Genomic DNA, 14,069 nt, shown 5'->3' on the forward strand with positions numbered 1-14,069 from the left:
GGAGAGCAATGTGGAGCAGGTGGGAGGGAGTGTGGAAAAAGAATCTCACTGGCTGATCTCACATACCTACTCCGGTGTTAGTTACACAAAAATCAACCCTGGCATTTCCAGGAGGGATCGGGGTGCAAGCTTTCAGGTCACACAGAACTGTTCCTCAGGTTAGATGTTCAGTGAAAGGTAGTAGGGGAGGTGTTGGGGGGGAGAGCAAAGTGCCTGTCTATACTTCAATGTGAATTGTGAACCACTTGTGCCTCCTTTAATTCCCCCTTGCCCATGCGCCACTCCCTTTCAACGCCTGCTGTCCCACACTTTCTCTTCCCTAAATCTGGAGACACCCTACGTTTTGAAAATCCGAATAGAAGAGCTACACCGATTGCATAGGGAATCTCCACATTTAGGAAGGAGAAGGCAGTAGATACTGCCACATGGGGTTCACAGCCCACCTTAAGACAAGGTATGGACATACCCAAATATATCTCTGGGCAAGAGACATACTTCTTTTTAATTATGCTTTCTTCTCTCCATCTTCAGAAAGGGGAAAGGCTGTACATCAGTGGCAGAACACCTGCCTTGCATGCAGAAGGCCCCAGCTTCAATCCCCAGCATCTCCAGGTAGGCTTGGCAAGGCCCCTGTCTGGGGTTTTTGCACGTATTATTTTCCTTTAAACTGCTTCTCAAAGCGGCCTGCAGCCTAAGCACCAAATATTGAAAATGACAATATGTTGAAATAAAACATTCCGGATAAGATCAAATATGGAATACACATCTAAAGCAGCATAATTAACAGGAAAATAATACCTGCTGCTTTAAGTGTGTATTTAACATTATGGATGGGGGGGAACCAAATGCAAAAATAGAACAAATTTGCCTTATGGACCAGCCTCCATTGCCTGCCCTACTTAGACAACTGTCTGCAGACCTGGGCCAAGGGTGCAAATCAGACGGGTGCTGTCTGAAGGACTGGTGGCTTAGCAGAAATTGCAGCCCATCAGGATTAATTGCCTTGCTCACCATCTTCGTGTAAGAACTGTAGACGATGCCAGAAATGTTTACTTGTCATGATCTTAGAGGACTAGCATTGCAGAAGCAACGCCCAACCTTGTGAATGTACCGCAGGGCTGTGGAACATGTAGCCTTCGGAGGTTGTTTGATTCCAGCTCCCCTCAACTCTAGCCATCATGTCCAATGGTTAGAGATGGGGAGGGATTGCAATCCAACACCATGTTGAGGACCACACTTTCCCTATGCCAGCTTTGCTGTCTTTTGTTGGTCTGTGTGGGGAGCAAAGCAACAACACTTTCAATAAATTATCCGAACTAGTTGGCAAGCAATAGACAGAAAGGCAACCTGTTCTTCCTCCTTACTGATTCCTCCTCTTTATTAGCTACTTTTTGGTGAAGTAGATCACTGCCTCCCAAACTTTACATTCTGCTTCTTCTCCAAATTAGTCCCCAAGTGTTGAGCTATCCTGCGCTAGTGTTAACTTTTTGCCTCCAGCTTGGCCACATGTCAAACCCTTACTTAGGCTTGTTTGCCAGAGAGTAATAAACTGTGAGTTTTCTATATCCTTTAAACCAGCAACCTTACCAGGCAGTTTCTTTGTGCACACCACTGGAGCTTATTTTACAGTCCGGACTTGAGATGTACTGAGCACTGGCTCCTGTTTTCAAAACGCACTCACTCCAGCATCTGCAGCTCCCTCCAGCATTGCAACGATGGCATGTGGGGTTCTGCTTTGCACTGACAGCTTTTTGCCTCAGGTGGGAATGAAAATGCATTTGAAAATTTTCCTCCTTTTCACCTTGGGGCCTTGCAGCCCCCATACCCGCCCTAAGGCAGGAGCCGTCCTGGTTGCCTCTGTTTGACAGCAGGGAAAGAGAGTCCCCAGATCAGCTCATCTGGACCTTCAGCAGCTGCTGTCAGTCAAGGCTGCTTCCTTCCATGGAAGGCTGGAGCTTATTAATTCCAAAGGGGAGCAGTTGGTTTGAGACAAGGGGAGTGAGCCACTTGCTCAGATCAGTTTGCTAGGGGGAAATCTTCTCAGTCCTGGCTGAAAACCTCTCTCTGTTTCTTAAAAAGAAACTATGACCTTTCTAGGAAACTCTGATTGGCACAATGCCTTTGTTTAGAGAAAAGGGCATTTCGAAAAGGCAGCACACAAGTTTTCGAGAGGGGTATTTTCCTGCTGCCAGGCTACCACATTGCTTTTTGGCACTGTAGCAAAATATTTTATGGGTGCTCCTTTACCAGGGCACCAGTGCTCCTAACCTCCTCCTTATGAAGAGGCACCAAGTAATCCCCCCCCCCCAGTTCCATATGAGCACAGCCTGTAGATATGTTCTGCATTAGTAAGAAATCGATCCTTTTGTGTGGCAGCAGCCATAATTTGTAACTCCCTGCCTGTTGACATCAGGAAGGCACCTTCACAGTACTCTTTTCAACACCTGCTCAAAACATTTTTGTATAGGCCAGTCTATCTGGACACACAGACTGCTGATATGTGTTTTAATCTGGTTTTTAGCTCATCGTTGATTTTAATTATTTTCTGAATGTTTTAAATAGTTGTTTTTAACTGGGGGTTTTTTATTGGTGATTTCATTGTTTGGTTCTTTGAAGGTTTTCTATACATATCAAGCAGTATATACGTTTCATGAAACAGGTAGATGAAGTACCGGTAATAGGTATGCTCACAAAGCTGCCGCTTCAGGTAACTCGTTTCAGCGCTTTCCTAAACCACAGGTATCACAGTGACAAAACAGCCAGGACATTCTCTCATGAAAGTATTACTGATTATTTAGAGGAGGGAGGAAGTCTGTCTGCAACCTGATGGTTCCTGCCGCCCCACAGTCTACTCCCTCTTCCTGCCAGACCAGGACTGTGAGGTGCATATAGCACAACTTCAGAGTCCTTCTCCTGTCTGCTAGGAATGTAGGAAACAGGTTTATGTACTGAGCCAGACAATTGGCCTATTATTATTATTATTTATTGAATTTACATACCGCCCTATACCCAGAGGTCTCAGAGCGGTTCACATATTGTCTACACCAGGGATGGGGAACTTCAAGCCGGGAGACCAAATGTGGCCTTTCAAGCATTGGTACCTGGCCCTCATTTGGTACCTCCTCCTCTCCCGAGACCGTACCCCTCAATGGCCTTGCTTTACCATCTTGAATGTTTTTGCCAGGCCAGAACATATCCTTGAAGTCTCATTATGCCTCTTGCACTCCTCCTTATTCTAATTGTTGTTGAATGCATATCCCACCCTTTGTCCCCAAGAAGCTCAGAGCAGCAAACAGATAATCACAAAAACGTCCCAAGACAGTTTAAAACATTCTAAAGACGATTGCATTTAGAAACTTCTAAAAGCAGCTACAATTTAAAACATTCTTCCATCCAGTGATCACGGCGTTGCCAGGAACAGGATTCTTCAGCCACACAATGCCCAAGTGAACAGAAATGCATTCCATTGTATTCACTTTTGTCTTGGGCCCCACCCACCACTGGCATGTGGCCCTCGGAAGATTCTCCAGAAGGGAATGCAGCCCTCAAGCCCACCCTTGGTCCACACAAACTGGCTGTAGCTCTCCAGAGTTTCAGACAGGGTCTCCTCCCCAGCCCTACCTTGCCTGGCAATGTCAGGGATTGAATCTGGGACCTTCTGCATCCAAAACAGATGCAAAGCAGGTCACAGCAGGTGTGAACTTGCCAGGTAAGATACAAATGCTCAACTGTGCACACTTCCAGTCTTGCCCAGGGAATGGTGGTGAATGCAAGAAGTGGTGTGCATTCCTTACTTTGCAGGCACACCTTTCCTGCTGCACTCAGGTGTTGCCTGTGGGCTTCCCATAATAAGCATCCGGCTGGCCACTGTGATAGCAGGTTGCTGGACAAGATGGGATTGTTGGCAGTCTCTTTCTGTGTTCTTAACACCCAGTTCTTTCACACACTGCTTTGCAACCAAGGCACCACCGAATCCTGAGCTTTTACTCAAAGACCAGTGCTAAGTGCTGAACACTTTAGCACTGGTCTCCAGAGAACACTTTCCATGGGATGAGCTCACATTTGCTCTCACCTGCAACACACATGTACAGGGATTACATTCATTCTTTGACCACCCCCACCACCCCCAGTAAGTGGCCACACAAACACACCATTCAATCAAGGTAAGCTTGTTTGAACGTATCTTGTTTCTGCTGAACCCTAGGAGCTTAAATTGGGAGTCTGAGGGCGCCCTCTCCTGGCCCATTCTATCCCAATTATTAGCCTTTATATTACGTTGGTGCATTTGACTGTCTTTCCCCACAGGCCAAGGAATCCTGGAAATCACAGTTTACCCCTTGCGGAACTATAATTTCCAGCACCCTTAACCAACAACAGCTCCCAGGATTCTTTGGGGGGAAAGCCCCGTGTTTTAAATGTGTAATATGGTGGTGACCCCAGATGTCAAATAACTTGGCTGGGCTTGAGTACTACGTGCCTTGACATAGGGGGCATGATGTTCTGCCTCAGGTGGCAAAATATCTTGCACTGTTCCCTGGCAACTCTCTCTCACACACCCCTCACATATTCACCAAAGATCAGTTTAGTGAGGAACATGTTTGGTGAATGTATAAGGAGGGTTGTGTGTACAGCCACTGGCCCAACGCCGCCCAGGAAGTACAGATTTGAACCCAGGTCTTCCTGATCCTCACTGGACACATAGCTTACGTACACACCATAAATTCTGTTTAAAGCACATGACTGCCCATGAAGAATCCTGGCCATTACAGTTTACCAGTCGCAGAGCTACAGCTCCCAGCACCCTTACCAAACTACAGTTCTTAGGATTCTTTGGAGGAAGCCATGTGCTTTAAATGTATGGTGTTTACATAGCCAAAGTGGTATAGTCCAGGATTGGTTTTGCCCCCTCATCTGCTGTGGCTGTGTGTATGTGAATCAAGGCTCATTTCAGACAAACCCACGTATATCCAGAATGTTGCAATATCCAGGAGGTTAAAATAATTTTAAAAATGCAGTACTCAAGAAAAAAAACTTTTTTTTTTTAATTTTACACACTGGCTTGTATTGCTCATATTCCTGCCCCGCCCCTGTTATAGTGCAAAAATTCAAAAACACAAAAGAAAAAGAAAAGTTTAAATGCACATAAATAAATTGACACACATTTACAGATACATTTAAAACAAAAATAGAAGGCTCCTCTGACATTGGCTGATTGAGCTAGGGGTTTGCACCATGGGTAAGCCAGAGAGCTTTTGGGTTGTGGCCAGCGAAGTTTTGCTCGCAACAGACCCACTGGAATTAACACACTGAAGTTTGCCATGCCCTTTAATTTCGACGGGTCTGACTCTGAGCAGGACTAGCGCTGGACACAACCCAGTATTTCCAGATTGTTGTTAGGGAGCAGAGGAGTGCCAGGTTTAATCTCCTCCCTCCCTCCTCAAGTCAGTTGCTACGGTCTTTGGACAATACATGCTCAACTCTGGATAAAGAAACGTCCTCAAAAGGCAGCAGGCCTGCGCTGGACAATAACATACTCTGGACGAAAAGCACTTCAAAAGTCATGTTAAGATTAGTCATTTTGGGTTAGTCAGTTGTGGAGTTGGATTAAGAAATGGCTAAAGAAAAGCACACAGACATAAGAGAGGCGATGGATGACTCCCCCCCCCCCCAGTTGGCCATAAAAGGTACTTCTGCTTCACAGTTTTGCTTATCAAGCCCACAGTCACTCTCTCTCTCTCCATTGTTCTGAGTTCACAATTGCCTAAGCTTCTTTCTTCCATCTCCCGGTGTCACTTTGGGCCAGATGGATTCAGATGCGCTCTTCCAATGATCAGTGGCTCCTTTTAAACTCAAGGACATAAAGAAGTGGACGTCAGTCTCTCTCCCCGTCACCCGTGCAAATCAAGATGTCCAGCCTAGTTCCAATACAACAGGGTGTGCGTTAGCAGGGTAACTCGAGGAGCAATTCCCCTGCAAAAACTTTTTTGTCAAAATGGGGCATCCATCAGTGTTGCTCATAGGCAACCCCAAAAGAGCATCTTCCACAAGTGAGGTGTGCAGATAACACATTTCAACAGAACATTGTTCCAAGGGGATGCACCCCTAGGCTACAGGAGAAGTTTCTTCAAAACAGATGCTTTGTGGATCTAGATGATGGCTTGCCACTCTTCTTGCATTATGCTGTGGCTCACAACCAGGAATACAGGAAACGGCCAGAGTAAAAGACAGGTACACCTTCCCTAAAAAAAGACAAACTGTGGACCAGGCTGGTCCCTGCCAGTAGTACAGACTGATGAAGAACTCTAGATCTTTGGACTGCAAGGAGAAACGTTGAATATCACATCAGAACCGCCCCTTTGCAACCTGTCACCCAAGAGCAGCAAGTGTTACCTACCTCTTCCAGCAAAGGCATGTCATGTGTCCCATGCCACCAGAGGCAAGCAAAGTATATACACATAAAAAACAAGCAGATGACAGAAGGTGACCAAACAGGCATTGGTTGTTGCAAACAACTTGCCCCAACCACCAGCAACCAAAAAGGAACTGAAGGCACTGATAGAAAAATGATAACAATTGTGTATCTTCTCCTAAAACAGGCGTGGAAAACCTTTGACCCTGCAGTTGTTGCTGAGCTACAACTCCCACCATCCTCAGCTGATGGCCATGCTTGCTGGGGCTGATGGGAATTGTAGTTCACAGCAACGTCTGGAGCACCAAAGCTTCCCCATTCCTGCCCTAAAATGTATTGCAACTGGCAAAGCCCTGGCAAAGCTTACTGGTGGAGAGATTGTTTATTCTGCGTGCTCAACTTTATTTTATTTCGAAAAGGTACTTTTAGAAGTAACTCCCCACCCCCACCCCGTTCAAAACATGCTCCCCACTTGCTGTTCCATGCAACCGGTGTGTCTGTATGAAGGGCTAAGCGTATCAGAAGCTGCACTTTCCAGGAAAAACAATAGCACATGCAACTTTATGGACATAAATGTTCCCATTAAGTTACCTATGCAGTGCTATTAGTAAGCAATAGGACCATGAGTTGGTCCCATCCCTGGACAAAAAGGTTTGGCACGAGCTCACTAAGCCAGGCTGGGTGCTCTTTGGTTAAAGCATGTTTAAATGCACATTTAAAGCACATGGTGTTTCCTTAAAGAATCCATGGAACTGCAGTTTACAGAGCTAGAAGTCCCAGCACCCCTAAACTACCATTACTAGGATTCTTTAGGAAGGGAGAAACCATGAACTTTAAATGTGCATTAAATCCGCTTTAAATGTATGGCACAAATATGACTCAGGTTCCACTCTCTGCAAAAGTTCCTGTCTCCCATTACCAACACTAGGCCAAGGGAAATACCCACTCTTATCTAAGATACAACTCCCTGTTACCCTAGAAAGGTTCGGAAGCCCACTCCAGCGGCCAAAGAAACCAAGCCTGAATATCTATCATAGATTAATTAACCCTTCAATGCAGCCACACACTGTGCAAGGAGCAGGGCAGGCCTATCATAACGTGAGCCAGCCAAGAGCCCACCAGTTGTCTTTGTAAAGGCCTAGCCTGTTATTGCCACAGCAGATTGATCTGGTGGAAGGATATGGAGAGAGAGAAAAGGAAGAAATGGGGGGGGGGACCCAAATGAACAAGAGATTAGATAGGAGGGTATATAAATTAAAACTAAAACCAGAAGTCTTTAGCGAGATCAGTTAGGCCACAGTTGCAGAATAGAGTCCAGAGGTTACTGAGGTACAAGAACTTCATCCGTTGCAATGGATGTCTTGGGATGGGTCGTCTCGAAGCTCCAGTCTCACCCCGTTCCCAAGCTCTTGAGCTGCACACAAATCGCATTAAGAGGATAGTGTATAATGCAGTGAAACGTTATCTTAAAAGCAAACCCTTTCCTCCATAAGAGATGTTTTCATGGTGTAGGTGGGTCTCCAAACAAGGGCACTGTTCAAGTTTACAGTACAGATGCTACTCAAAATGTTCGTTATGCTCCAGTGGTATGTCAGTGTAGGGACCTTGGCCTTTTCAGTGCAAGTTCTTCATATATGAATGTGGCATTAAAAAAATAAAGAAAAGAATTGCACGCTTTCTCTGTCACACACGTGTAGTCGATGCAAGCTTTTCCAAAGGCAATCCTTCCAAGTCACATCACACAAATCACAGTCTATAAGGAATTCTTCCTACGTTTAGCACTGCTCAAGCAAAAACAGAAATGAAGTTAGGCGACGACTGTAGGGACTTCAACTGAAATTAACTGAGCAGTGTACAATAGCGCTCTGAAATGAGCAGGATCTGAACATGAACTGTACAACCATACTGTGAAATGAGTGGCTATTGCCACATGCCAGTCTGAAATGAATGACCGTTGCACCATAGTACCCAGAAATGAACAGAATTTGAAGAGCTATTGCACACTGAGCATGTGGAATGAATGGCGGTTGTCCAACACCACCCTGAAATGAGCAGAATTTGAAGAGGTACCATCCTGAAGCGGGAGGGACTTGGGCAATGCCACTCTTCAATGCATGGGAGGTGTTCGAAGAGAGGGCAATTGAACATCTCTCTGCCCTTTCAATGGGAAGGCTGGGCAGCCCCCATTCATTTCAATGATATCTTTATACTAACCCATCCTTCAGCTGCCTCCTCCATCCCACAGATTGCACTTACTCTCTATTTGACAAAAAACATACGTTATCATCACCTGGCTCCTCCTCCTCCCTTTTGGCAACTGTCCAACTTTGTTTTTAAAAAAGGAAGAAAGAATAGGGCAAATAAATAAATAAATAAATAAATAAATAACATGGAGTGCAGAAAACCAGATGTGCGGGAAATGAAACAATAAAAAAAATCCTAAAGAACTTTAGAAACGCAAGCGTCAAAAATTGAAAGTTAACAAATATAGAATAATATGAACACAGTCTCGTAACCTTGCTCCACCCTGTTAAAAGTTCCTTCGTTCTCCCCTAAGTACAATCCCAGAGCACCGTCGTCGGGCTAGCTTCTTCCTAATTATTTTTGGGAAGTGGGGTTGGGGAATCAAAACAGCAGAGCCAGCACATTGGCGGATGCCCCAAAACCCATGCCGCTGAAGAGGGCAGGAGAACGTCAGAAGTGGTGGCACATAACCAGGCTGACAGAGCGAGGGGCCACTGAACATGTTAAGAGGGCTTGTGTTGCAGCCATCTTCCCTCCAGCCCTGTTTTATTTTTTTAATTTTAAGGCATCCCTTTCAATAGACACCAGTGTGAGAGAAATAAATGCATCACCTCACGAATCTGTAAGAGTACGCTATAGGCTTGGTAAGAAGTTTTGGCTAATTGTGACATTCACAGCTTACATTCAGCTGTTGGTGTAACCGAAACAAGTGATCCTCCTGCCTGCTTTAGATGGGCTTTGTTTCTTTCTCAATTTCTTTCTTTCTTTCTTTCCTTCCTTCCTTCCTTCCTTCCTTCCTTCCTTCCTTCCTTCCTTCCTTCCTTCCTTCCTTCTTTCCTTTCTTCTCGTTGTTTAAGCTCCATTGCAGGAGGTGGAACCAGAAGTCATGTCCAAACATGGAAGTAGGAGATTATTGAGTCCGGTCTTGACAGGACCAGGCAGAACCAGTCAGGTGATGATGAAAGAGATGGTGAAAACCAGGAGGGGCTCTTGGTGTTTCTTTCTTTCTCTTTTCTTTCTTAAAGAAGTGTGGTCTAAATCCCCATTTGGAGCTCTACCACAAGAACCAGAAATGGCCCCCTCAGAAAGTTATTACTAAAAATGTATGGACGCAGCATCAACGCCTTCATCACTCTCTTTCTTCACAAAGAATGGCTGCCGCAGGGGTCAGGCCAGGCCGGCTTTGCACTCCGACAGATGCTGCAGTCCCCTCGAGGCAAGGTGCGACCGGACTCTTTGTCAAAGACTCGTCGAGGACACTGATAGGGTAGGGGAGGAAGGGGGCGGGAAGTTGAGGAGTTCCAGCACAGCCACGCCCACGCTGCTGCGGCGGGTGAACATGCACGAAGCCGCCACCCACTTGTTGGTGCGTGGGTTGTACTTCTCGATGGAGTTGAGGCTGGAGCTGCCATCGTTGCCTCCCACTGCATATAGCCACCCGTCCATAGCCACCAAGTCATGGGTGCTCCTGAGGAGAGAAAGTCAAACCAATAGGTTACCAGCTGCGTGGATAGTGTCATTCTGCAATTTGGCCACTAGGTGGCACTGGATTTAATTTGTACACAGGAAACAAACAGCAGATGACCAAACATGGCTTGCCACTCTTCTTGTTTTATGCTAGGGCTCGCAACTAGGAATCTGGTCATCACGTCCCCTGACTTTTTTCTGCATGGAACACTTGTAGAGTTGCAAAATATTCAGAAAAGGATGACTGAAATGATCAAAGGGGTGGAGCGACTCCCGTATGAAGAAAGGTCGCAGCTGCTGGGACTTTTTAGTTTTTATAAAATGGTGAGCAAGAGGAGACGTGATAGAAGCTTGTGAAATACACATGGCGTGGAGAAGGGGCACAGGGAAATGTTTTCCACCCTCTCTCACAACACTTGAACTTGTGGACGTCCAATGAAGCTGAATGTTGGAAGTTTCAGGACAGATAAAAAAAGCATTTTGTCACACAGCTCATGGTTAAACTATGGCACAGGAGTCAATGATGGCCACCAACCTAGATGGCTTTTAAAGAGGATCAGACAAATGCACAGAGGAGAGGGCAGTCAATGGCTGCAATTGCTGATGACTGTGCTCTGCCTCAACGGTCAGATGCAGTGATGCTTCTGAATACAGTGGTACCTCGGGTTAAGTACTTAATTCGTTCCGGAGGTCTGTTCTTAACCTGAAACTGTTCTTAACCTGAAGCACCACTTTAGCTAATGGGGCCTCCTGCTGCCGCCGCGCTGCCAAAGCACGATTTCTGTTCTCATCCTGAAGCAAAGTTCTTAACCTGAAGCACTGTTTCTGGGTTAGCGGAGTCTGTAACCTGAAGCGTATGTAACCTGAGGTACCACTGTACCAGATGCTAGAAACTGCAGGAGGGGAGAGGACTCTTGTGCTCGGGTCCTGCTTGCGGGTTTCACATAACAGGCACCTGGTTGGCAACTTTGAGGACTGGATAATGGACTAGATTGGCCTGAGCCAGCGAGCTGTTAGTACGTTCACTTGAACATTGTTGAGAGTCTTGACAGAGCACTTACTGCCTTTTTCCGCCTGCCGTAGTGACTGCAGTATGCTGCTCAAGGTGATTTTTAATAGCATTTTTTACAGGCATGTTGCATACCACCTGAATGAAGCGCATGAACCTTCATTCAGTTTGGGAATCCCTGCCCTGAGGGGCAGCTTGTGACACTGCAGCTCATCCACAGCCTCTCAGCCTCTCTTTGGGATATGCTGCTCCCTACCTCCGGATGTTCATGGGTGCCACACTTTCCCAAGTGTTCGTTTTTGGATTGTAGCGCTCCACCGAGTTAAGGCAACTTGTCCCGTCATTGCCTCCTGCCACGTACAGCATCCCTTCCAAAACAGCCACGCCGGCACTGCTGCGGCGGCTCAGCATGTTGGCAATCGGAGTCCATGTATTGATCTGGCAGGAAACAGCAAAAGGAAACATATACATACATACATACATATCCATAGATTAAAAAGAGCAATCATATAAAACTTAAAAGTATAACTCAGCCACACTACATAGATACCTGGAGCAGCAATGGCTATGGTCTACCTCCACTATCAGAGGCAGGGTGCATCTGAATGCCAACTGCTAGGAGCCACTATTGGGGAAATGCTGCCGTGCTCAGGTCCTGCTTTTGGATATCGCAGAGGCATTTGTCTGGCCACTGGGATAACAGGATGCAAGACTACATGGGCCTAGGACACTGTTCTTCTTATGCTCTTATGAGCCACATGAGGGGCTGACTCCCCTGCTTGCTTTGCTCGCCAAACCCCCTACCCCCACTCCATGTGCTGGCTGCCCCTCTCGCTTGACCTGATCTGCTGCTGCGAACCCAAGTCGCTTGGCTATTATGCCCAGGGCTCACTTGCCTTCTTCAGCTCACTGCTGCAAGCCCTGCTTGCTCGGCCGCTGCCCCTCTTGCTCTCACGCCACCTGCCCACCCCCCCTGCTTGTGGGCCTCCTCCCACCACAAGCCCACTCACTCACTTGCTTGTTAGCCTCCCTGAGCCTGGTCTTGGCTGGGGAGGGCGGGGTATAAATAAAATTTATTATTATTATTAGTAGTAGTAGTAGTAAAGGCACACACTGGAAGGCAGAAGTCCTGCGGGGCTTTCTGTCACCTGCTGCTTGAAAGTTCTCATTGCAATTCATCTTTGCAGCCTGCCCCCTCCCCCCCCCGATTTTCCTTCCGGCCCACTCTCAGTGGCTCCATCACCACCCCGGTATATCCAAAACTTCCCATTCTTTTCCCGATAACCCTCAGTGCTTTGCCCCTTCCTGTTTACCTGTGGCTCATATTTTTCCACAGTTGCCAGGTGTGATGAACTATCATATCCCCCAACAGCATAGAGGTTGCCATCTGCAGAAGAAGAAGATGAAAAACACGCACACATACAACCCATGCATAAATATGCAGCAAAGCAAGAACCCCACCCCAAAACACACATTCAATCCATACATTTGAAGCACGCGCCTTTCCCAAAAGAAACTTGGGAACTGTAGTTTGACAAGGGTGCTGGGAGTGGTAGCTCTGTGGAACGAGTGCTAGGCCCAATAAAAAGATGAGTGTACAGAAAAACACCAGGCCACAAGGACTGAGCAGCCAAGGCAGGCTCCTCTGGGGAGAGATTACCTCATGGAGCGTGAAAACACACACACACACACACACACACACACACACACAGAGACGTTCCTTCTGGCCACTTTGCAGAGGCTTCATCTGGCGCAAGGGGACATTAAACATTCACAAGGCAGCTTCTGAACTGTTTCGTGAGAGCGAGGCAGCAGCCTAAACAAGGCCGCCTGCTGTTAGGATTAAGTTTGCTTTTTGGACAGGTGCAGAGCAAGTGGCAGGCCAGGCATGTGGTGCCATGACGACAGCAGGCAGCACACATGAGTGGAAGGGGAATGACTAAGAAGTCCCTGGGGCTTGGAGGTCAGCAAACTGGAGCGGAAGGAAGAACTCATGGCACACAAAAAAAAATCTGTACAGAAAGCCCAAAAGGAGCCATTCCACAGCTGAGGTTCTCCGTCAAGCAGCTATGGAACTTACTGTGGTGCTTAGTGCTTCAAAGCAGGGGTTGGTTTCAACCCAAGGGCCACAATCCCTTCTGGGCAGCCTTTCAGGGGCCACATCCCATTGGAAGGCGGAACCAAGGACAAAAGTGGGCCAGCATACTGGATAAAACTATTTCATACAATTGCTTTGGGAAAGTGCCAAGCCTGTTATTCTGGTATGTTCTTAAAACAGCAAGTGTTCTCTCTCTCTCTCTCTCTCTCTCTAATTTTTAAGCCAGACTTACCAAGAGTTGCCACGCGGACGTATCTCCTTCTGGTGCTCATGGCTGCGATGGATGTCCAGGTGCCTGTTAGGGGGTCATATCTTTCAGCACTGAGGCAGGTCAAGAGAGAGGAATAAGTAGAATATGGTCAATAGTTATGGTGACTGTTAAGTTGTGGGTGAACATATCAGACGACACAGCGATTCTTCAAACAGCTCTTGTTTATTCACAAGCCAGAACAGAACTGGACTGAAGGGTTCAGTCAGCCTGCTTATATAGAGCTCCAGTACAACGTAACTGTAACAATTTTCTAAAACTATCCAATCAGTGAACATCACTTTCGATCCCTTATTTGCATAACTATCTACAGTATCCCCCTGCTGGCCCAGGGTGAGAACTTCAGTACATAACAGTGACCAAACATGCATTGTAAAACAAAAAAACAGAAAGGGGGACGGAATAGCAGTAGACAAGTTTTTTGAAAACTGGATCTTTACCCATTAATTATTGGAACGTGAACTTTTAAGATGATATGTATACAAGTCATAATCAAAGTAGAACTGTGGAAATTAATGGACTTATTGGTCAAGTCCATTAACTTCAACGGATTGGCTCTGAGTAGGACTAGCAT

At 46.5% G+C, this 14,069-nt stretch overlaps 1 protein-coding gene and 1 long non-coding RNA gene across 3 annotated transcripts in view; one reads left to right on the forward strand and one right to left on the reverse strand.

Moving 5' to 3' along the window:
* The first annotated feature begins 529 nt into the window (after positions 1-529).
* Positions 530-14,069, forward strand: part of LOC128419757 (uncharacterized) — a 28,248-nt gene continuing 14,708 nt past the window's right edge. For both annotated transcript variants that reach the window (XR_008331908.1, XR_008331909.1), the window contains exon 1: positions 530-612. This is a non-coding gene — a long non-coding RNA (uncharacterized LOC128419757). The remainder of the gene's footprint in view (positions 613-14,069) is intronic.
* KLHL17 (kelch like family member 17) overlaps positions 9,484-14,069 on the reverse strand; it is a 31,590-nt gene continuing 27,004 nt past the window's right edge. The window contains exons 9-12 of the mRNA XM_053400833.1: positions 13,460-13,548; positions 12,443-12,516; positions 11,386-11,567; positions 9,484-10,121 (exon numbers count right to left, since the gene is read on the reverse strand). Coding sequence (XP_053256808.1) covers positions 9,893-10,121; positions 11,386-11,567; positions 12,443-12,516; positions 13,460-13,548 — 574 coding nt within the window. The 3' untranslated portion in view covers positions 9,484-9,892. The remainder of the gene's footprint in view (positions 10,122-11,385; positions 11,568-12,442; positions 12,517-13,459; positions 13,549-14,069) is intronic.

The sequence above is a fragment of the Podarcis raffonei genome, chromosome 8 (assembly GCF_027172205.1).
Source record: "Podarcis raffonei isolate rPodRaf1 chromosome 8, rPodRaf1.pri, whole genome shotgun sequence".
Lineage (NCBI taxonomy): Eukaryota > Metazoa > Chordata > Lepidosauria > Squamata > Lacertidae > Podarcis > Podarcis raffonei.